General features: G+C 39.2%; 1 protein-coding gene across 1 annotated transcript in view; it reads left to right on the plus strand.

Annotated features, from left to right (window-relative positions):
* The window catches only part of bcr (BCR activator of RhoGEF and GTPase), a 159,258-nt gene that overhangs the window by 84,583 nt on the left and 51,010 nt on the right, over positions 1-23,665 (plus strand). Inside the window, exons 2-4 of the mRNA XM_036588600.1 lie at positions 5,016-5,200; positions 19,057-19,161; positions 21,865-22,050. Coding sequence (XP_036444493.1) covers positions 5,016-5,200; positions 19,057-19,161; positions 21,865-22,050 — 476 coding nt within the window. The remainder of the gene's footprint in view (positions 1-5,015; positions 5,201-19,056; positions 19,162-21,864; positions 22,051-23,665) is intronic.

Raw genomic sequence — 23,665 nt, forward strand, 5'->3', positions numbered from 1 at the left:
AGTGTAAAGGCAGCCATAAGCTTATTATTCAAAAACTATAACATTCTATGTTATTCTTATGTTAAAGAAATGTGTAGTAAAATTTTGGATCTGTGGGTCCTGAACATTAAATTGGTTAAGAAATATGAGCCAGGGGTTCCTCAATCTGATCTAGTGGATTGATATCGGAGACTTTCGTGGCATATTTTAGTAGATAGGGTGTCAGCTGTACTAAGCCCGATTCACTTCTGATTCTTTCCTTCTTTTTTTTTTTTTCCACTTTCGTAGCTGTGCCATAAATGGACATTATCCACAACCTGCGGTGCTGAGGCACTTTTTCAGAAGATAACAAAGTGGTCTAAATGTCTAAAGTGTGGAACTATTTTAAAGAATAAAATGAAATCTCACAGTTTCTGCCAATGTTTCGTCTGTGTTTAAGCCAGGCACCTTTCCTCAAAACATGAGCATGTGAAATGTGCAACTACTCTGCTTCAAGTCTTTTTTTCTGCCACTTGCTGCGAGTGACATGCCACCGGAAGCACATGTATAATGCGCTCAAACCACATTTTTCACTTGCAAGTTGTTAAAAATAAGAGTATCTCGGGAAACGTTCTGCTTTACCCGCAGCTATGCTGCTTCTGATTTAAAACTGGTGTTTTAACTGCTGTAACAGTGCATTTAAAACTGTGAGGAAGGAGCAAAATACTAACAGAGCAATATGTAATTGTGGTGTATTTATGACGCTATGACTATGGTAGTTTGACTTTTTGTAGTCAAAAAAAAGAAATAGTTGAGCCAAATCAAATTGAATCATATACCAATAATTTAACTCAGTTCAAGTTTTTTTGAACGCCCCTGCTCAAATGACACATTTTGTTGATTTTCTAAGTAAAAATAATTTAACGCATCCTCTACAGGGAACAAGTGAAAAGTGGCATTTTAATGCTAATTTTAATGCACAAATTCTATTTATTTGAGTTTAACATGTTAAAAATAAAATAAAGCAGAAAATGTGAAATGTGCCATAATTTTTGCACAGGCCACATTTTTTTCCAGTATGTTAAATTCAGCAAAAAAATTCTGATGTGATATTGTTCATGTATAAATAATGTGCACATCTGAATGAAGTACAGAAAATATGGTCATTTAAAAAAAAAGGTGGGCCAAAAACAAAACATACAAGTGCACATCCAATAATTGGCAGCCCAGCATGTCTTACTAAAAAAATGTGGTTGTATTACTTATGAAAACACAAAAATCAGATCTACATCAGCCGATACTCACCGTTAAAGTACTTGGGTTGGATCAAGGGGGTAAAAAAACTGGTCATCTGTAATATAAACTGTAAAAAGTAAAGTAAAAGCTGTTGATGTGCCCTTTATAAAGCAAGATCATTTCATCTGTACTGTACACTGTAATATGTTCTCTCAAGAGCCGCTATCATGTTCTCTCACTGCCACGGTGGAGCATCCATTAGCAATCTGATCTGACTGTGTGCCTTTGTGTGCTTTTAGAGTGAATCAGTGTATTAACTGCTTTATTTGTGTTTTCATACAGCCTGAATTCGCTTAACAATTCAAATAAACCCACCGACTATAAAAATCTTTGTGGTAAATGATTTTGCGAATAGCTTTAGCTTTTCATGAATGCAGTAGGGTTGCCAGTTGTGAACAGAAAGCAGTGATAACAGCTTTTAGTACTGAGAACAGTTCTTTGCTACTGGCGTAAAGAAGAGAATAGATTATCTTTGGTCTGATGAGTGCAGGATGATTGCACAGCATGTTCCTCCCTCTCTGAAAGGTCTGTGATCTTTAGGTTGTGGAGGTTAAATTTATGGTTTGGACAAAAATCTAATTTACAGTTTTCCTCTCATCCCAGATGTGCTTAGTAGGTTAAGACACAGCACTGTGCGAAAGAAAGAGACCAGACTTCATTTATTTCATTTCCAATCAAAATGGCCATTAAGTACAGGTTTTCGCTGAGTTAGTATAAAGAAAAAAACAGAAAACGTAGATTTGATAGAAAATTACACAGAAGCCACAACAACTAAATGTATTTTTCAGAATTTAATGTCCACTCTTTGACATTTATTACAGCTTCCATTCTTTTCAGGGGACCCACTTTCAGTTTTTCAAAGAAATCTGCAGGGATATTTTTCCACACCTCCAAAGTTCAGTCTTAGAAGCTGGTTGATCATTTTCTGAAGTAATCAAACACATTCAGTGATGTTGAGGTCTGGACTCTGGGGTGGTCAGTCCATTGTTCAGCATTGTTTGTTTGATGTGTCCGTCTCCTTTTCTCAGTGAGGTTCTTCTTGACAGCTACACATCCTTTCAGACCCACAGCGCTGAGTCGTCTTCTCACAGTGGAAGGATGGACAGAAACACCTGTGGATGTTTTCAGATCTGAAGCAGCTTGATTTTCTCCTCTCTCTCAAAGATGAAAGCTGTCAGTGCTGTTTATCTGATGGGGGCAGTTTAGGTGGTCTTCCAGGTGCACGGCTGTTATGAGTCCTATTTTCTCTGTATCTTTTGATCATTTTTTGACTCAAGTTTTGGAAAATCCTGTCATTTATTTTCCTTTGACTTTCTCTTTCTATATTCATGAAGTTACACCAATTAATATTATTATATCTTTTGGGAAACCTCTCCTGAAGACTAGCAGCTTGTAGTTATTGCCATTTTGACTGTAAATAAAATAAATAAAGGGTGGTCTCTGACGTTTGTACTATATGTTTGGTGTCTAATGTAACAACTAATGGAAGCTTATAGCCATTACTAGCGTCGTGCTAAATGCATACCTAAATCATCACACGTTCGCATCAAACTGTCTGGAGTTGTTCAGTGTCTCTAACACACTTGATTAAGTGGTTTCTGACACTGTATGAGACACTGTTATCTATGAAAATGGACAGTATTCAGATTTCAAGTTGGCTGCTGCTACTGTTATTATATGCCTTCCTTTTTGGTAATTTTTTCACAACAATAAGTCGCACAGTTCGCCCGTGTGTTTAAGGCATGAAGCTAGCATCCTGCTAATCCATGAGTATAATCTTCCATTGCTTGTTAGCTACATTAGCCTCGTAGCACCAGTGCAAATCTGAAAAAAAGCACCCTTCAGAATCCAAACACGTCTTGACTGTTCAGCTACGTTTACACTGCAAAAAACTATAGCAAGTGTAAACATCTTAAACTTAGTTAATATATCTAGTATTTCTCATTATGAGACTGTGGTAATAATATTGTAAGATTATTTAACTTATTTCTAGACTTTTTTACTTGTTTTTAAGCAGTTTTATCTTATAAAAGTGTCGTATTCTATTGGCAGATCATGTTCATTATTTTAAGCATTGTTTCTTGCAATAAGCAAATTATTGTTATTATTTCTCAAAACAGGTAAACTAATCTGCCAGTGGAATCAGACACTTTCACTAGATTAAATCACTTAAAACAAGCAGAAAATTTACAGAATCAGGTGGAATAGTCTTATAATATACTTACAACAATCATAACGAGAAATTCTAGATTTATTTCCTGCATTTATGAAATTTTCACTTGTTAAGATATTATTTTTTTGCAGTGAAGGTGAAAGGGAAAATTGAGTAAATGTGATTTTTGGCTGAATCATTGCTCTGCATATTTTAGTCAGAGCTGATCCTGGATCAGTTTCGGCCCCGATGCCTGAGAGCCCTTTCCCCTCTGAGAGTGCTCCTCAGTACTACACCTCCTCAGCACAAAGACATGCAGAGCCTGTAGTTATGGCAGAGTTCCTATCTCTTCTGAGGCCTGTAAGCTCAGCACTGCGTCTCGTTTAATCAGAGAGAAATTATCGCCGTGTGCCGAGTGAAAGTGGGTCACTCGGCTGATGAGAATAGCGGGGAGCGATGACAAAGACGAAGGAGGAGAAAAGGCCTTGAGGGTCTACAGTGAGGAGACATGTTGTAAAGTGCAGCAAATGGAGTGAATGTGCTCTGAGCTTAAGGGAGTTTCTCCTTTAGCCTAAAGACCGCGTTTATGTGCACAGTCTGTTGGTTGGTATCCTGAAGTGAGATGCGCACAAACCCTTGCAACCCCTCCCCACTCACCCACACAGGAAAATCCCAAAGATGCTTTTTGACGTTATTCTGTTGTATTTGTTGTATTGTATTCCATCTCCATCATCTGCCATTGGTTAGTAGTCATTACAGTGTGGGTGAGTGACTTGCCGTTTTGGATGTGGGTTGTAAGAATGCAAAATGTCAATGTCTTTCCCCAGACAGAGTTTAGATTGTGTGGCTGAATGCTGTGACCACACCAGCGCAAAAAACTGACAGGGAGGTCTGAAAGGGGTTACCAAAATCTCCCCCGCTGAAATATGTACAGAAACATAACGCAGGCATTCACAGAAACAGCTGTGTTAGTGTGCCGATCCAGTTTTGGAGATGTCTTTTTTTTTTAGCAGTCAACCAACATTGCTGTCAGGGTTCCTTCTCTTTATAGGAGAACAGTTTCCATAGCTTATATACATGACAGCTGTTGCACACCAATGACTTTTAGTGGTGGACATTCTTAACATTAAAGTCAACAGTGCAACCCTTCAACCAATCGTCATTTGATCACGAGTGCTTCTAAAATAGTAGAAGTGAACATTAAGCCTGTGTGTGTTAATGCAGATGTTCCGACACAGCGTCCATGTATAATAGATGTGAATGGATGCTCAAACTGGACATTAGCAACTAAAAATATCATCACTGACGTGCTAAAACTTTATCTCTGTTTTTGGCATTTTTTACACAGTTTTTAAAAATCTGATGTTCAAATTTCATAAAAAATGGACCAATAGAAATTCGCATACGTATTTTCTAAGCCGCTTATCTTCCTGGGTCGTGGGGGATGCTGGAGCCTATCCCGGCGCTCATTAGGCGGAAGCCAGGAAACAAGGACCTGTGTAGCTGTAACATTCCCAGCATGCACTGCTTTAATGGGAATGTTTACAAGAAACATCTAATCTCTCTCTCTCTCTCTCTCTCTCTCTCTCTCTCTTTTTCGCTTTTTCAGACGGCCCGTTCACGGGCACTCCGCCTACATACGGCTACGATGCAGACCGGGCGGAGGAACAAAGACGTCATCATGACATCCTGCCCTACATCGACGATTCGCCGTCCTCCTCGCCCTACCTCAGCTCCAAGAGCCGCAGCAGCAGAGACACGCTCTCCTCCGGCTCGCTCGAGTCCGCCAAGTCTGTAAGTCTGCAGTCTCCCCAGCCACGAACCACAAAACATCGTTTTCTTTCAGAGCTTGAAATATTGGTCCAAACTCGACCGATTTCAACTGCTCATGCCCACTTTTAACAGATTTATCAGGGGCATTTCCACTCTGTTTTACTTTATTCTTCACTACTTAAATCACTCAGCAGTGAGGTCCAGAGGCCACACGAAAGAAAGCAGGACATAAATAGTGAATCAGTTCAGGACAGTGCAGTTTAGCGCCACCAAAAAAATGTTTGTTTGGCCAAAAGTATTTTTAAACGTTCAGTATGTTCAATATAACGTGTTCAATAAGCAGTTTTCAATAAGCAATAAACTAGTTTTAACAAGTGAATGATAGCATTTCGTTATATTGCTGATACTTTATTGCTGCTCAGTGTGAGAAGAGGACAGTATGGAAAGTTTATCCAGGTTAAAATGGTGAAAATGTTGTTTTGCTATTCAAAAGCAAAATTTGACGAATAAAATTCTCTCACATTGCCCCTCATAGACATTACATACACTTATACTAGCACACATATAAACTCATAATAGCAAGCACCTAGAATACCATAGCAACAGGCTAGCAACACCTTAGCAACCACCTGGGATAGCTTAGCAACAGACTTGAAAACATCTTGGCAACCACATAGGATGCACTAGTAACAGCCAAGCAATACCATAGCAACCACCTTGGAAAGCACAGCAACAGCCTAGCAACACCTTACGGAGGGCCTCTGATCACTTCAGAGCTCGATCAGAGATCAAGATTCACTTGTTTCTCTGCTTACACTACCGGATCATCTGTGCCATCAGCTTCCGATCGAGCTCCCGACCTGGAAAATCGTTTCAGGTTGTGGAAATTTGCAGCAAGGGGTTAAAATCTTGTCGTGAAGGCCCAGCCTTAGCAACAACCTGGGACAGCATATCAACAGACTTGTAACATATTGGCAACCACATGGGATGCCTTAGTAACTGCAAAGCACCACCTAAGCAACCACCTTGGATAGCATAGAAACAGTCTAGCAACACCTGCCCTCATTCAACAGTACATCCATTTTTCTTTTTTCCTCATACTGAGTGATATAGAGTTTAAGGGCCTTTGTTCAGTCTCCCAAGCAGGAATCTGTTCTCCTTGTGCAGCCCACTGTGAAATATTACACTGCTAACCCTCTAATATAGAAATTTTATAGCCTAATAATTTTATTCTCAGAGGACTCATTCGTCCAGGACACTTGACACTTTCCGAATGTAGCAGGTTCTACACTAAACACCTGTACAGTTCTTATATTAAAATACGAATGGCAAATTCAGCACAATTAAGATAAGAGCAGTGTAACCAGCTGGCTTTGCACAGTTGACTTGTTTCATGTGCTGCACACTCATAATTGAAAATTCTCCTGTGTGGTTAGAAGCGACTGTAGCTTTTATGGCTGTGCTGCAGGAAAAGCCCTGCAGTGCAGTCACCCAGTCAGTAATTACACCAGTGATGGTGTAGGTGGCCCTTCCCTTGGCTCGTTCATAGCCATTGGCTGTCAGAATGACTGATGTGCGCTCTCTGCCAGTGTGCTGTCCTGAGGCTTGGAGGAGTTTATGCGTCCTCTAAGGGATCTGCCGCTGCCCTCTGACCCCAGAGTTCAGCTCCCGCGTGGGTTTTAATTAACACAGGCATGCAGATTGTCTTCATAACTCCTACACATACATGTACGTACAGCTTTGGCAGGGCTTTAATCTAATGCATACACGGCTGCAGGAGCGTGGATTTGCAGAGGGATTTGCTGAGTAAACTTCTGTGCTTTGAGGTGAGTAATTGCCAGAGGGCTCTTCAGAGAGTAAGCATGCTATAGGCTAAAGCGGAAGAACAGAAAATTCAGAACGCCTTTCTCCCGCTATAGCAGAGGTCTGAGAGTACATGCATATGGGCATTTTGTTGCCCAAGACGTGCTTGTCATGCCCACATAACCTGGTTAAAATTTCATTTTAATAAGTATTATTATTCATTTATAGTAGCCTCAAGCAATAGTTAACAGTGCTTACATTAGCAATGCATAGCAGTGATCAATGATTGTGTCTGAAAACGACTGGCAAGTCAGATAATAACAAGAAGATTACAGGCTATTAAATGCAGTTTCAATTATTGATAAAAAACGTTGGTAACACTTTATGAATTCATATGTTTTAATGCATTCATAAGGCATCATAAACATGGCTATAAATATTTATAAAATTGCATTGCATGTTATAGCCATGCTTATTATGCATATGAATTGTAATACATTATAAGTACTGTTCATAACAAATTATAAGAGCTCATAAGTCCGCTCTAAGTAAAGTGAAGCGTACTGTACTAAAGCCTCCTCCAGTGTTATGAGTGAGACTTCAAGTTGAAGTATTTACTGAAGGATTTACTGAAACACTAAAACATACTCAGTAAAGCTCATTACAGGCTTCAAATGTCAGAGTTTAAACTAGAGCTGCCATCAGTGTTTTACCCAATGTGGGAAAGTCAATGTACACCACCGTTAGTTTGGCACCAACTTAACACTGCATATCCAATAGAATGTTAGCAGAAATTAGCATTACTGTACTGTAGTGTAGGGATGTTACAGAGTGAAGGGTTCTAGTGCATGAGGTTAGAACCAGTGGGGGAACAAATCACAATGAGAGCACTCTATTATCTCAACTCTCCCTCTCCAGGCCTCAGTGTGATGTCAGAGGGGGTTCAGGGGAGGGTATCATGGGTACTTGGTTTGCTGTCATGTAGTGTAATATTTAAAGTGAGAGCGCTGGGTAAGAAAAGCACATTGTAGCTATAATTCTAGGCTGGACAGATCTGTTTGGAGCATCTGAATATTCAGGACTGAAGCCCCGAAGATGCAGCTCTAACAGCACCAGCAGTGAGAAATAAAATTTTGGAAATCTCAGGGTGTAAAAAAACTTTGTATTTATCTTTAAGCTCTCCAACCTGGGACTGACTTCTTTGGCACTGACAGTATAACATGCTATTAACACTACTTACCATGCATTATATCAACAATTCATAATGTATAATAAACATGGCTATAAAGTGTAATTCAGTGTAATTCATTTTTATAAATATTTATAACTATGTTTATAATGCCTTATGAATGCGTTATAACATTTTATAAATGTGTTTGTAGATGCTTACAAATGTGACATTCATAGAAAGTGTTACCAAAATGTTTTACCCACAACACAAGGGTGAGGTTGAGGTTTTGTTATTGTGTAGACCACTGCTTAATAGCATAATGTTTTATGAGGTAAGACATTATATGGCCAAAAGTATGTGGACATTGCTCCTAATTATTGAGTTCAGGTGTTTAAGCCACACCCATTGCTAACAGGTGTATAAAATCAAGCGCATAGCCTTGCAGTGTCCATAGACAAACACTGGCAGTAGAATGGGTCGTACTGAAAAGCACAATGACTTTAAAACTAGCACTGTCATAGGAGGACACCTTTGCCACAAGTTAGTGTCTGCTCTGCTAGATCTGCCCCTGTCAACTGTAAGTGCTGTTATTGTGAAAGGGGAGCTCAGCCACAAAGTGATAGATCATGCAAACTGACAGAGCAGGGCCGTCGAGTGCTGAAGCGCGTAGTGCATAATGATCACCTGCCCTTCGTTGCATCACTCACTACAGAGTAAACAGACCGCCTCTGGAGGTAACACCAGCACAAGAACTGTGCTTTGGGAGCTTCACGAAAGGAATCTTTATGGCCGAGCAGCTGCACACAAGCCTAGGATCACTATGCCTCACGATACACTCTTTTCCTATTCATGCTTACATATCATCAATATAGGCCTCTAACAGTAGTCATTGATGTTATGAATTCAAATCTCATGTTCACTGTGATACACTTAGCAGTCACTGTAGATCTGTTTCTCATTGTTGTTCTGACTTCTAACAGTAGTCATTGGTTATCATTGGTTAATCTAAATACAATCCCATTTCCAAAAAAGTTGGGACGCTGTGCAAAACGTAAATAAAAACAAAATGCAATGATGTGCAGATCATTTAAACCGTATATTTCATTGAAAGTAGTACAACGACAACATATCAAATGTTGAAACTGAGAAATTTTATTGTTTTTTGAAAAATATTTGCCCATTTTGAACTTGATGCCAACAACACGTTCCGAAAAAGTTGTGACGGGGCAACTAAAGGCTGGTAAAGTCATGCTAAAAAAAACACCTGGTGGTTAATTGGCAACCAGTGAGTAACATGATTGGGTATTAAAAAAAGCATCCCAGAGAGTCTTTCAGAAGTAAAGATGAGGAGGGGTTCACCGCTCTGTGAAAGACTGTGCAGGCAAATAGTGCAACAGTTCAAGAACAACATCTCTCAACATAAAATAGCAAAGAATTTGGGGATTTCATCATCTATGGTACATAATATCATTAAAAGATTCACAGAATCAAGAGATATTTTTGTATGCAAGGGACAAGGCCAAAAACCAACATTGGCTGGCTGTGATCAGGCGGCACTGCATTAAAAACAGACATGATTCTGTAGTGGAAATCACTGTATGGGCTCAGAAACACTTCTGAAAACCACTGTCTGTGATAACAGTTTGTTGCTGCATCCACAAATGCAAGTTAAAACTCAAAAACGCAAAGAAGAAACCATATATAAACAGGATCCAGGAATGCTGCCACCTTCTCTGGGCCCGAGCTCATTTAAAATGGACTGAGGTGAAGTGGAAAAGTGTCCTGTGGTCCGACGAATCAACATTTGAAATTCTTTTTGGAAATCATGGTCACTGTGTCCTCTGGGCTAAAGACCACTCAGCTTGTTATCAGTGCACAGTTCAAAAGCCAGTATTCATGATGGTATTGGGGAGCTTTAGTGCACATGGCATGGGTGACATGCTCATCTGTGAAGGCACCATTAATTCTGAATGATATGTACATGTTTTGGCAACATATGCTGCCATCCAGATGACGTCTTTTTCAGGGAAGGCCTTGATTATTTCAGCAAGACAATGCTAAACCACATTCTGCATGTATAACAACAGCATGGCTCTGTAGTAAAAGAGTCCGTGTGCTAAACTGACCTGCCTGCAGTCCAGACCTGTCACCCACTGAAAGAATTTGGCACATTATGAAATGAAAAAAACGAAAAAGGAGACCCAGAACTGATGAGCAACTGAAATCCTACATCAAACAAAAATGCAAAAACATTTCGCTTTCAAAACTACAGCAGTGTCTCCTCAGTTCCCAAATACTTAGTGTTGTTAAAAGAAGAGGCGATGCGACTCAGTGGTAAACAGCCCCCGTCCCAACTTTTTTGGAACATGTTGTTGGCATCAAATTCAAAATGAGCGTATATTTTTCAAAAAACAATAAAATTTCTCAGTTTCAACATTTGATATATTGTCTTTCTGGTATTTCCCTTCATTTCAGAAAGAACACTAATGTCTTTAAACTTTGGACATATAGTGTAGCTAACAGCAGTGTCTAAAATTTACTGGGTTCTTCAGATTGTTTTGACAGGATGGTTCTAAATACATAAAAACTACAGGTTTCCTTTCTGGAAATGTGCTTTATGTCTGGTTAATATTACTATTAGTAATATTAATATTAACAGTAAGTTCCTTTTTGTATTATTAAAACAAGCTATGTCTGGTTTGAAAGACTTTCTTGTAGCATAGAGTAGCAGTACTGAGGCAGAGTGCGCTAGTCACTTTATTGATGTATGTTTAAATAAATATCATACTATGATATTTTTGAAAAATATTGTGATACTGAATTGTATCATTAATGCCCAGCACTGTACTGTACCACATTTTGGTACAAACCCACCCATATTCACAACAAATGTATCTCAACTTACTATTGTGCTCTACGTCTTTCACTGACCTTCTCTTTAGGAGACTGTAGACAGATAACCATTATGATCTATCTATGTATGATCTATTCAGTATATCAGAAAAATCCCTCCAAAAAGCCTCATCCTCATCCTCTACTGCGCTGGTTTTTAAATGTACTTGTTTTAATCTGTTATTTTTTCTGAGTCGGTATGAGGATGAAATAATGCTCTCTCGTTATTAAACGAAATGAATGCATGTGGGTCTTTTTTATCAGCTAGGAGGGCTTTGCTCACCCCTGTGCCCAAAGCCTGAGAGGATTTTCATTAATAAATATGTGGATGAATAAAAGATGATAGTCTGGAGATGGAAGGATTTTCCCTGAGGAGCGGAGGCTGGGGTCTAAAGATCATGAATAAACACTTGCTTTGTTTCTTCCGCTTCCAGAATTAAGATGCAGCCCTAGTTTCTTTGTTACTTAAGGTTTCATATTGTATCTCCTCTATTTTCATTATATTCGTCTATTATGAACCATCTATACTGTATAATTATTTGCTTATACACCGATCAGGCATAACATTATGACCACCTCCTTGTTTCTACGCTCATTGTCCATTTTATCAGCTCCACTTACTATATAGGTGCACTTTGTAGTTCTACAGTTACAGACTGTAGTCCATCTGTTTCTCTGCATACTTTGTTAGCCCCCTTTCACCCTGTACTTCAGTGGTCAGGACCCCCATGGACCCTCACAGAGCAGGTAGTATTTGGGTGGTGGATCATTCTCAGCACTGCATTAACACTGATGTAGTGGTGGTGTGTTAGTGTGTGTTGTGCTGGTCTGAGTGGATCAGACACAGCAGTGCTGCTGGAGTTTTTAAACACCTCAGTGTCACTGCTGGACTGAGAATAGTCCACCAACCAAAAATATCCAGCCAACAGCGTCCTGTGGGCAGCGTCCTGTGACCACTGATGAAGGACTAGAGGATGGCCAACACAAACTGAGCAGCAGCAGATGAGCTATCGTCTCTGACTGTACATCTACCAGGTGGACTGACAAGGTAGGAGTGTCTAATAGAGTGGACAGTGAGTGGACACAGTGTTTAAAAACTCCAGCAGCACTGCTGTGTCTGATCCACTCGTACCAGCACAACACACACCACCACCACGTCAGTGTTACTGCAGTGCTGAGAATGATCCACCACCTGCTCTATGAGGGTCCATGGGGGTCCTGACCACTGAAGAACAGGGTAAAAGGGGGCTAACAAAGTATGCAGAGAAACAGATGGACTACAGTCTGTAACTGTAGAACTACAAAGTGCACCTATATAGTAAGTGGAGCTGATAAAATGGACAATGAGTGTAGAAACAAGGAGGTGGTCATAATGTTATGCCTGATCGGTGTATAGAAGACAGTCATCCTTTCAAAAGGGCCACTGCTTGTTTTATCTATATTAGTTCTGAGCCCACTTTTAGTGTGGATAGAGTTTTTGAGCTGACTAATAATGATCATAGCTGTGAAGCTATTCAGTGTTATGAGTAATTAGTAATGACACTCTCCATTTAGTGGTTTTGGACACTGTATTCTTTGGTCATTGCATTTTAAAAGCTCATTCTGTGCAGTTCTTTTTGTCCTCACTATGTACACGCACTAGCAGTACCCACCTCCACAACAGCGCTTGTTGCCAGTATAATGTGTGATTAGGCTTTAAGAAAATACACCTCCGTTTCCCGTACGGAAAAAGCAGGAGGCAAAACAGGCCAGCTGGTATCTTTAAAGAGCCCATTTCATGGAAAACCTGTTCTTTGCTTATTTGAAATAAGAATTTGGTGTATTAGGTTAAAGTTTCAAAATATATCATCCACTCTCCACTCTGTATGATACATATATGGAAAGTAAGCTGCAAAACTGCCCATTTTTAATTAGTTGTTTTAGTGACATCACAAAAAAAACAATGCACTGACTTATATCAGCCCATTCAGCCTTCAGTAGTTCAGCCCCTCCCACTCATGAAGTTATAAGGAGTGTTTCACCCTGGGCTGCTTTTTGAATGTAGCACAATAGAGGTTTGTTCCCATAAACATGACAAAATGCTGGGACCCAACTTGGAAAAATTTAAATGATTTAATGTTTTCTTTGTTTGGATATACATACAGTGATACAGTGATGACTCATTAAATAATTTAAAATAAACCAGAATGATTTAGTTGATATTAAATTGATTTTTAGTAACATTTTCCAATTTAAGTGACAAAAGTCTCATTATCGAAACGCAGTATGGTTTGAGGATAAATCTGTAAATTATGTTATTTTTGCAACTTTTCTTTTTACAGCTTGTTTACTGTTGTTGAACTGAGTATTTCAAAGCTAATTAGTAAAAGATTTTACAAAATATACAAAAAGGTTTTACAAAATATAGTATTTTGCTTTTTTTCTCACTGCTGAAACACAGTGACACATTTTTTTAATTGTGCCACATAATATTTTTTTGTTTTGTTGCTTTCACATCCTTACAGTTTACAAGACAAATGAAAGTAAAGAGATTGAACAGTTAAAAGTAATAAAAACCAGCTCTTTTCTAGTTAAAAAAGCAAAAAAATATGAATAACAAATGACAAATGGGTATGTGCGCACATTGCGGTAGTACGAATTAGGGTAAAAAAGACGTACAATGACTTAAAAATTCCTCAGTGACTTAAAAATTGTTGTGAGGCAAAATAGTCCTCAAATAAACTTATTTTTACAGATTTTCCTTCATTTCATATAAAAACTCAGACCCGTGTAGGTTCACTGGTGGTTTTGGATAGTAAATAAAATGGCTATATTTGTGTTGTAGACATTGAGACCCCTGGTTCCCATCACCACCACTGTAAAGAAATCTGAGTCTGTTAGTTTCTCTACATTGAACCATTTCACACCAAACTACTCTGAATGACTATGTTTACATCTCAGTGACTGAATTAAGCAGAAAATTGTTAAAATTTTCACTTTATTAATTTTATGTCTGTTTATTTGTTTCAGGGGTTTGATTGTCCGTTCATAAACCCTTATGAATAGTTGAATTTGAAAAAATGAATCCGAATGCACATCACTAGTATACGCCCCACTGCACAGCTGAATACAGGGCAGCCAATCAGAACAGTGGTCAGTCAGGCATCGCAACGAAAACAGCCTGTAAATTGAAAAGGATGCAGAGAGGTTTTAAAATGTTAATGTAAAAATGGATTACAACTGTTTTTGGTACATCAGTCCACACAAACTTCATAAATGTGCCTCAGGAGTACAAAATAAAATACAAGAGAAATGTGAAATGTGGCTCCTTTAAATCTACCAAAGTTCAGAAGTCCATTCCAGCAGAAGGAGGGATCGGTGCTGAAGACGGTAGTGAAGGCAGGGAAACTAAGCCAGGGAAAAAGATTTCTGAATTCTGGACCTAAACGTCTCTTGAGGGTATCAGTAACATCTGCTCTTCTCACTACCTGAGCAGTGACCATGGAAACGAGCACTTCAGGCTTATTTTCCCCCATTAACACACAGTAACTCACATATACACACACACTCACTGTGAGAAATGAACAGCGTCCCACATCTGGACTGATGGGTCTTAAGATCGCGCTGTGGTCGTGTCACTGTTTTGTTATCACTGTTGCTCTTTTTCTCTTTTTTTATTAAACTAAAACTCATGTAAATTTTCTGAATGCTATGAGCTGATTTCTTTTCATCTGTTTCACCCAGACATTTTTCTTTTATTCATTCTTTTCTTCATTCCTTTCATTTATTTCTTTTGATTTCTTTCTTAATTAATTCCTTTCTTTTTCTTTCTTCCTTCCATCACCCTTCCTTCCTTCCGTCCATCACACCGTCCATTTGTCCGTCCGTCCTTTCTTTCTTCCGTCTATTTGTCCGTCCTTTCTTCCTTCTTTCCGTCCGTCCATCCTTCCTTCCTTCCGTCCTTCCTTTCGTCCGTCCTTCCTTCCTTCCTTCCTTTTTTCCCTCCCTTCCTTCCTTCCTTCCTTCTGTCCATCCATCCATCTGTCCTTCCTTCCTTTCTTCCTTCCATCCGTCCGTCCTTCCTTGCTTCCGTCCTTCCGTCCATCATACCATCCATTTGTCCGTTGGTCCTTTCTTTCTTCCTTCTATTTGTCCGTCCTTTCTTCCTTCTTTCTGTCCGTCCATCCTTCCTTCCTTCCATCCTTCCTTCTGTCCATCCATCCATCTGTGCTTCCTTCCTTCCTTCCTTCCTTCTGTCTGTCCATCCTTCCTTCCTTCCTTCCTTCCTTTTTTTTCCTCCCTTCATTCCATCCTTCCTTCTGTCCATCCATCCGTCTGTCCTTCCTTCCTTCCTTTCCTTCTTCCATCCGTCCTTCCTTCCTTGCTTCCCTTCTTCTGTCCGCCCTTCCATCTGTCCTTCCTTCCTTGTTAGAGTGTGGATGCTTCCTACAATGTGATTTCATCTAAAGACTAGAATTCATAATAAGACATCTTATGCAAAAGTTTCGAACACCCCTGGTCAAATTATGTTGTGTTGATCTTTCTAAGTGAAAATAAGTTTATTTATTATATCAATGTTTGTTACATCCTCTACAGAACAAATGTAAATACAGCCTTTTTTTCTGAAAACTGTAGTTTGGTTTATTTGTATTTATTTGCTGAGTTTAACATTAGAATTAGAAATAAAACGTAAAATACAAAATGTGCCATAACCTTTGCCCAGGCCACATTTCGCATTTTATTTTTTCTTCAATATGTTCCCTTCAGTAAATAAACTGTAATTGTGCATGAAAATGTGCAAAAGTGTGTTCTCTGTAGAGATTGTGTTCACTTATTTTCAGAAAATCAACAAAACGTAAATTTTGGGGTGTTCAAACTTTTGCAAATGACTGTAAAGACAGCATTTAATAAAAGGACATAGACAAGAGTTTACATGACCTGTCTTTAATAAACAAGTTTAAAAAGGTTTAAAAAGTATAGAAACCCTGATATTTAGCAGCCATTGGACTTTACTGACATTAACTTCAACCAAATGTACAGCAGTTCGGAGGAATCATGGCTTATTCCTCTACACAGAACTGCCACAGATCATTCATACCTTTAGAATGTCTTGTCTGAATGACCTCTTTCAGATCACTCAACAGCACTGCAGTGGGATTAATGTCCACACTCTGACTCAAACTGAATTTTCCTCTGTTCGAGTCACTCAGTACAGAGAATTTGCTTCTTTGTCTTGAATCATTATAAAGTTGAAACCTCTTTTAAAGTTTTATGGGCTTCTTTCTTTCTTTCCTTCCTTCCATCCTTTCTTAAAGAGAAACTCCACTGATTTTTTCTAAATTTCCATAATTAAATGGTCATTTTAGAGAAACTTGCCAAGTCACAGTGGTTCACCGTGCTAGTGATGGGAACCAGACGTGTCTGTCTCTACTCTAAAAAGTGATGTGTTAAATAACAACACACCTATGTTACCCATGTGAACACATTTTACATGTCACTGTTTTCTGTTGTAACACATTCCAGATAGAACGTTATGTTTTCCATAACTGGGCACAGAACTATTTTAGCACATTTTGTGGACCCTATCATGACCCCTGGTTCCTATCACCACCACTGTAAAGAAATCTGAGTCAGCAAGTTTTTCTACAATGAACCATTTCACCACTCTGAATGACTTTGTTTACATCTCACTGATTGAATTGTTCAGACATTTTGAAAGTTTGGTGGAATTCCCCTTTAAAAGTGGAAGTGAATGTCAAAGTATCAACATTTAAACATTGAACCCTTGTGTGGTGTTGATGTGTTTGTTACTCAGTGGTCTGGTGGACCGACCGCATTATTGTTTTTTAAATCAATACAGCCATAACAGTTTATGTAAAAATACCAGATGTTTAAAATATCACAAGTGTCCAGCGTAGGGTTCTCCTTTAGCAGCTGTAGCCAGTCAGCAGCCTGTCCATGTTGTCCACCCTCACACACACACATATACAAACACACACACTAACAGACACACACACTAACAGACACACACACTAACAGCAGGCCATATAGGAGAAGAACAGAGTGAAGGACACAGCACCTCCACACTTTTATCCCCCGCGGATTCACCCAACACCACATGTGTAATATAAATGTGTGGGGGGTGAACAGAGTGAAGACACTGAAAATGGGTTATTTTATATGTTCTTCGCAGAAAATGAGCAAAGGCCAAGAATCTGAGGTTGAAATAATAATAAATCACATCATTTTTTATTTTGGTAAACATGGAAAATGGGTCCCACAGACCTGAACACCACACAAGGGTTAAGGATCAGGACATGCTTTCGTTTTTTGGTGTTGTGTGTAACGGTGACTAATGGGCAATACTAGTCCTTGCACAAAGATGAATTCGCATAGTTGTGGCCAGTTTGGTTTTACGCTGAAATGAATTTGGTCGGATGTTTTAGTAAACCAGATTATAAAGCATGGGAACTCGACTGATTGGAAGAGAGAAAAATCACATTGCCTTTGGCTTTTTGTTTAGTACTTTGAAGGTCTAAATGAAAATGTAAGGAGTACTCTTGGACATGTAACCAGGCCCAAGCAGAAGTATTCAGATTCAATAATACCTGAGTCGAGTACAAATCTTCCAAAATAATACTTAATGAGATACAGCCACTTAAGGATTTTCCACTCCTGCTTCTCAGGCACTGTGTCTAATGGTAGGAGAAGTGAGCCAACTGGAAGGTTGTGGGTTCAAATCCCATGACTGACTAGGTATACCTGGTTGTGCCCTTGGGCAAGGCACTTAGCCCCCCAACCCAGGCGGCCCTGCTCTGTGGGCGACGCTGTGCTGCTCCCAGATTGGACGTAGTTAGGCAGCAAAATGACAAATTTCCCTTGTAGAACCAATAAAGTACATAACATAAATCAAGGCTGTAGTTTTGATTCCAGAAGTTGAAATGTAATCATGGAAATGAATGTAGTCTGATTCATGTGTCAGTGGATTACACACAGCAGTGTATTTCTACTTCAGATTAGAGCCAACTGATGTCTTAGGCTGTTAATATTGGCCAATATTGACGACCTGCAGTTTTATCAGTATCAGAGAAAAAAAATACAGATAATGTGTTGATAATTACCAAGTTTTGTTGGTTTTGATATGAGCGGGACTTGAACTTGAAGGTAGAATGAAACCTCACAGTTGTAAACTCAATCTGAGTCGCTCCCTGTTTAACTGTATGGCAGTACTGATGTTCTTTGTATTAGCTGTCAGAACAAAACAAATGAACATAATTTCAAAATATTGGCTGCCCTTTACACCGTGTGATGAATAAACTGTTCGAAATTGTCTCAAATTACATCAATGCTTGTTGAAAGTTAAGAATATTTTTCCTTTATCTTTAAAGTTACTGTTTGGGAAATAGGAGGTTGTGATCCAACAGTACCACTATATAACATCTGACCCTAACATATAAAAAACCCTTGTTTTATCAAAAGAACTAATGAAAAATGAGAAATATAAGGGTTATATAACGCAAAACAAAACAGTAAAGAATTCTGGGTAGCTCCACCTCATTGTTATTATAATTATCTTATTTAAGATGATTGAGAACTGACAATCATATTAGCATTTAAAGCAAGTATAAAGTATTTGCATAAAAAAATTAAATATAAATATAAAACTACACTGGCCAAGATTATCACCTATCAAAATTTTTATCCCCTAAAAATCTGTCGAAACGTGTCATATCAGGCTCTATTTCAGATTGCTTTTTATCAGTCAACCTGTTCAATAATAGCTTCTGTCATCTGGATTATGACCACTGGGCAGCCTATTTAAAAATTTCCCCGCAACCTTTGGGACCTTTTCGGGGGTGCGGGCAGAAAATATTTTGACAAAAGAAATGAGGGGGACATGTTCTCCCACCCCCAGTGGAAACTAAGCCTATGATTGAAATGAAACTCCGTCTCGACAAAAAGCTGATATCACTGCTCTGGTTATGTCGTTCGATGGCTGTGTGGATCAATAATGGTTTATCTCTTTGTTCAGGCGGAGCTGGACCTGGAGAAGGGGCTGGAGATGAGGAAGTGGGTTTTATCTGGAATCCTGGCCAGCGAGGAGACTTATCTCAGCCACCTGGAGGCTCTGTTACTGGTGAGAGCTTTTTAGATGTACCGTGTCCAGTTGTGCGAAATTGACTGTGAACCTGCTGAACCTGTCTGGATTTCTGCGTGAATGCGTCTTGCGTTGTGATTTCATCTAAAAACCAGACTCCATAATCAAACATAAAGACAGTATTTAAAGGGATATTCCATCCCAATTTTTCTTTTTAATTTCTGCATAATTAAACAGTTAAGATATGTATAAAGTCATTCAGAGTGGTTTGGTTTGAAGTGCTCTGTTCTAGATAAACTTACTGAGTCAGAATTGTTCCAGTTGAACCAGATGTCTCTTAAAGCTAAAGCCTAGAGCTAAAGTTTTGGCCTTAAACATATTTTTTTAATCTGTTCATGGTGAAAAGGTGCCTGCAGGGTTGTAAGGCAAAATAGTCCCCAAAGAAAATGTATTTTTTCAGATTTACCTATATTTTATCATCATCAGCATTACATATAAAACCTCAGATGGAGCATGTAGGTACGCTGTACATGTAGGTTGTTTTATATAGCTGATAAAGAGGCTATTTTCCATTGTAAACATTGCAACATTTGGTTCCTGTCAACACCGCTGTAAAGAAATCTGAGTTTCTCTACGATGAACCATTTCACACCAAACCACTCTGAATGACTTTGCTCACATCTCAACGTTTGAATAATGCAGATTATGCAAATTTTGAAAAATTGGAGGAATTCCCCTTTCACAACAGAACATCGACAACATTCTATAATCTTTATTGAACTTTATTGATCTTTAAGTTTAAAAAGGTTATGAAGCATGTGAACCCTTATATTTAGCAACTGTTGGATTCTACTTTTTTGGCAATGACCTCAACCAAATGTTGAGCTTGTAACAATAGAAGAACCCCTTTTGGTTTTATATAGAACCCTTTTCTTAAATGTTCTATACAGAACCGTATACAGCATATTCTCCATCAATCTGAAGAACCATTTCACCATGCAAATAAGCTTTTAAGCATGAAATGATTCTATATAGAACTCTTGGTTACAAATAGAACCAATGCTGTTACTTAGGAACCGTTGAAGAACCTTTTTTTTTAAATGTGTACTTTTAGAATATCCTGCTTAAATGACCTTCTTCTGGGTCAGGACTCTCTGACTTAGTTGACAGACGCCGCCACGTTCTCCTGTTGTATTCCTTGATACAGTTTGGAATTTATTAGTCCAGCAGTGACTCCAGGCCCTGAGGCAATAAAGCAGCCCCACTCCATTATACTCCCTCCACCATGCTTCACAGTTTGGATGAGGTGTTGGTGTGCAGTGCTTTGTTCTCTCAGACGTGGTGTGTACATTTACCAGAAAACCCAGCTTTCGTCTTATGTGTTGTCTTTTTTTCTTGTTATGACTCAGAAGATGATCACATTTTATGAGTCATTCATGCAGAAATCCATATAATTCGCAAGAGCTCCAATATTATGCTATTCCTTTTTTATTATGATGTAATATTTGCTGTATTTTTTTCATTGATATACATTTTCATAGTAGATTCTGGCACTTGGTCCTGTGGTCAGAAACTGACCGCTGATGAGGACAAGAGGGTGGCAAAACTATTAACAAATCAAACACATTGAATAACTAAGCTGCAAAAACGTTTGCTGTTTTTGTGATGTCACAAAAACCAACACATCCACATATATCCACCTATTCAGCCTACAGCAATTTAGCACTGGCCATTCATGCTGAAGTTATAAGTAGTGTTTCAGCCTGGACTTCTTTTTGAATGGGATGCAAGGGCAGATACACGGCAGCCAAGCTGATCTGAGCTCATTTATATATATATATATATATATATATATATATATATATATATATATACACATATATCTCAGTCCTAAAGGCACAGTAATAAAAACAGCCTGTTTACTTCAAAGGGATAAAGGGAGGTTGGAATATGTTTATGTAAAAATATTTAGGACTGCATTTGGCGCATAAAAGCATTGCTAACGTTATAAGTGGCCCTCAGGAACAAAATAAAATGCATGGAAAAATGTAGAATATGCAACCTTTAAAAATGATGCAGCGTCAGTGTGGATTGAGAACAGGGGAGGAGTCTGTTGTGACTAAAGATGCTAAAGGGAGAGCAGTTACTGACTCATGTCACTGCACTGAAAATCCCAGAGAAACAGGACCCATCTGTCTTTGGCAGCCAGCAGTGCAGTCGTGTGCATGATGATGCATGCTGAGTGGGGCACTGAGGTGACGTAACTCTCCTGTTTCAGAGTTCAGGCTGCATCAAGCCATTCCTGTGCTGTCATCGTGTGTCTGGTCCATGAAAACACTCATCATACATGATTTCATCCCAAAAGATCTTTTACATGGCATTCCTACCTCTGTAGAGTGTTATCAGATCTATCAAATGCTTCAGTTCTGTGAAATTTCCCTTGAACTTCCCTTGAAGTTGAATGACATGGTAGAGATAATGGGGTTTCCCGAAAGAATTTTAAGGGTTCATATCATAAAACCTAATTTTTCTCTCTTTTTGAAATAAAGGAGATTGAAGTAATATGTAAACACTGTTAATACTTTGGAATGTGCCATTCGCTACTCAGTCCATTCAGTCCATATGTAGAAATATGTAGAGGGGGGGGAAATATTCAGTCCATATGTAGAAATATGTAGAGAGCTAATCCCAAAAACAAAACCTGCACCTACAACAACAAACCTGATTCTTTCTCTCTTCCAGCCTATGAAACCGCTGAAAGCTGCAGCCACCACGTCGCAACCGGTCCTGACCGTCCAGCAGATCGAGACCATCTTCTTCAAAGTGCCTGAGCTCTACGAGATCCACAAAGAGTTCTACGACGGACTTCTGCCCAGAGTGCAGCAGTGGAGTCACCACCAGCGTGTGGGAGATCTCTTCCAAAAACAAGTGAGTCACTCTTTCCCCTATTTTGGAGCTTGACCTTGATTTAAAGCGACAGGATGGATAGACATCACTGTCACAGTAGTTTTATAGCTCTGTGTACCGTGCAATACATGTGGCAGTAGCCAAAAATCCCTGCTGGAATCCCTACTAGGCAAAAATAGATGTAGTCTGTTTCATACTGAGGGTTGGGGTTGTCCTCAGTTGTTACACTTTTAAAAACAAAGCCTTCTAAATATAAAATTTATTTGATTTATGATGTAAACAGGGTTAGAGTTTCAAAATGAAGTATTCACTTCCCAGTCCGTTCGCTCTATATGTGGAAACTAAGCAGCAAAAACAGCCTGTTTTTCAACTCGCTGTTCCTGTGATGTCACTAAGACCAACACATTTACATATCCACCAATTCAGCCTGCAGCAGGTAAGCTCCGCCCACTCACGTTGAAGTTCTAAGGAGTGTTGGGCTGCTTTCTGAATGAGGCACTATACAGACCAACCAGTCAGCAGAGAGGCCATTTACATATATCACTCTTAAAGGCACAGTAAGAAAGGAATAGATAGAAGAAGGAAAATTAATTATGACTGTTTTTGGTATGTAAACCTACTAAAACATCAGAAGTGGATCTCTGCAGAAAAATAAGAAAGGAAAATGAAGGAAATGGGTTCTTTAAATTGAACAAGAAGAGCATAAAAGGTTGTTCACACTCTCACTTCTCATTTACAAGAGTGGTTCTTTGAAGAAACATGTCTTGAAAGGTTATTTAGGGAAGCAAAGGTGCTTCTAGTGTTGCGTCGCACAAAAAAAAACCTTTTTTGGCTCCTGCGTTTTTCAGAGTGCACCCATTAAAACTTAAGTTGTGAGTTGTGTTTGATGGCATTTCACCAATGCAGAGAATTCTTGATGAACAACTTATTTATCCCCTTAAAGCAACACTGTACGTGCTGTGTCTGCACTAAATGCAGTGGACAGTGGGTCATACAGAACATCCTCACAATGCTGTCTTTCTCACTCGGGCAGCTTGGGCTAATGTAACACTGTGTGCTTTGTGTTCCAGAGCGAGGGCTATTAATAGTGTCATACAGTACAAGAACTGAGACTCTCACCCCATCTCTCTCTCTCTCTCTCTCCTCATCCCTTCCTCTCTCCCGCTCTCTCACTCTCTCTCCCCATCCCTTCCTCTCTCCCGCTCTCTCACTCTCTCTCCCCATCCCTCTCCTGCTGTGCAGCACTCATACACTCTATGTATTTGTCTCTCTATTTTCCCTTCAGCAATTTTCTTCTCTTTGCCTCACATTTAATAAACAATGGCAACTGTTATGCTTTTTCATATATTTTTTTATTCCCAAGAGCAGCATTGTTTTTCCAGTCACTCAGTCAGACCGGCCGTCTCTTTGACCGGAGGCTGCCTGGCCATGCTACTGTCCTGCTCTTCTGCTCTCAATGGGAACCCATTAACCAGGATTAGAAAGTGGAGAGGCCCAGAAAAAAAACTCCCTATGAGACCGATGCTTATGGCTGGCGAGAGAGAGAGAGAGAGAGGGGGGAGAGAGAGGGAGACATATTTAGTCTCTGATAGAGCCGTTCCCCTGCTGCTTCTCAAGTGTTCCAGTTCCCAGTGGC

The sequence above is a fragment of the Colossoma macropomum genome, unplaced genomic scaffold, assembly GCF_904425465.1.
Source record: "Colossoma macropomum unplaced genomic scaffold, Colossoma_macropomum, whole genome shotgun sequence".
In the NCBI taxonomy this organism is placed as follows: Eukaryota; Metazoa; Chordata; class Actinopteri; order Characiformes; family Serrasalmidae; genus Colossoma; species Colossoma macropomum.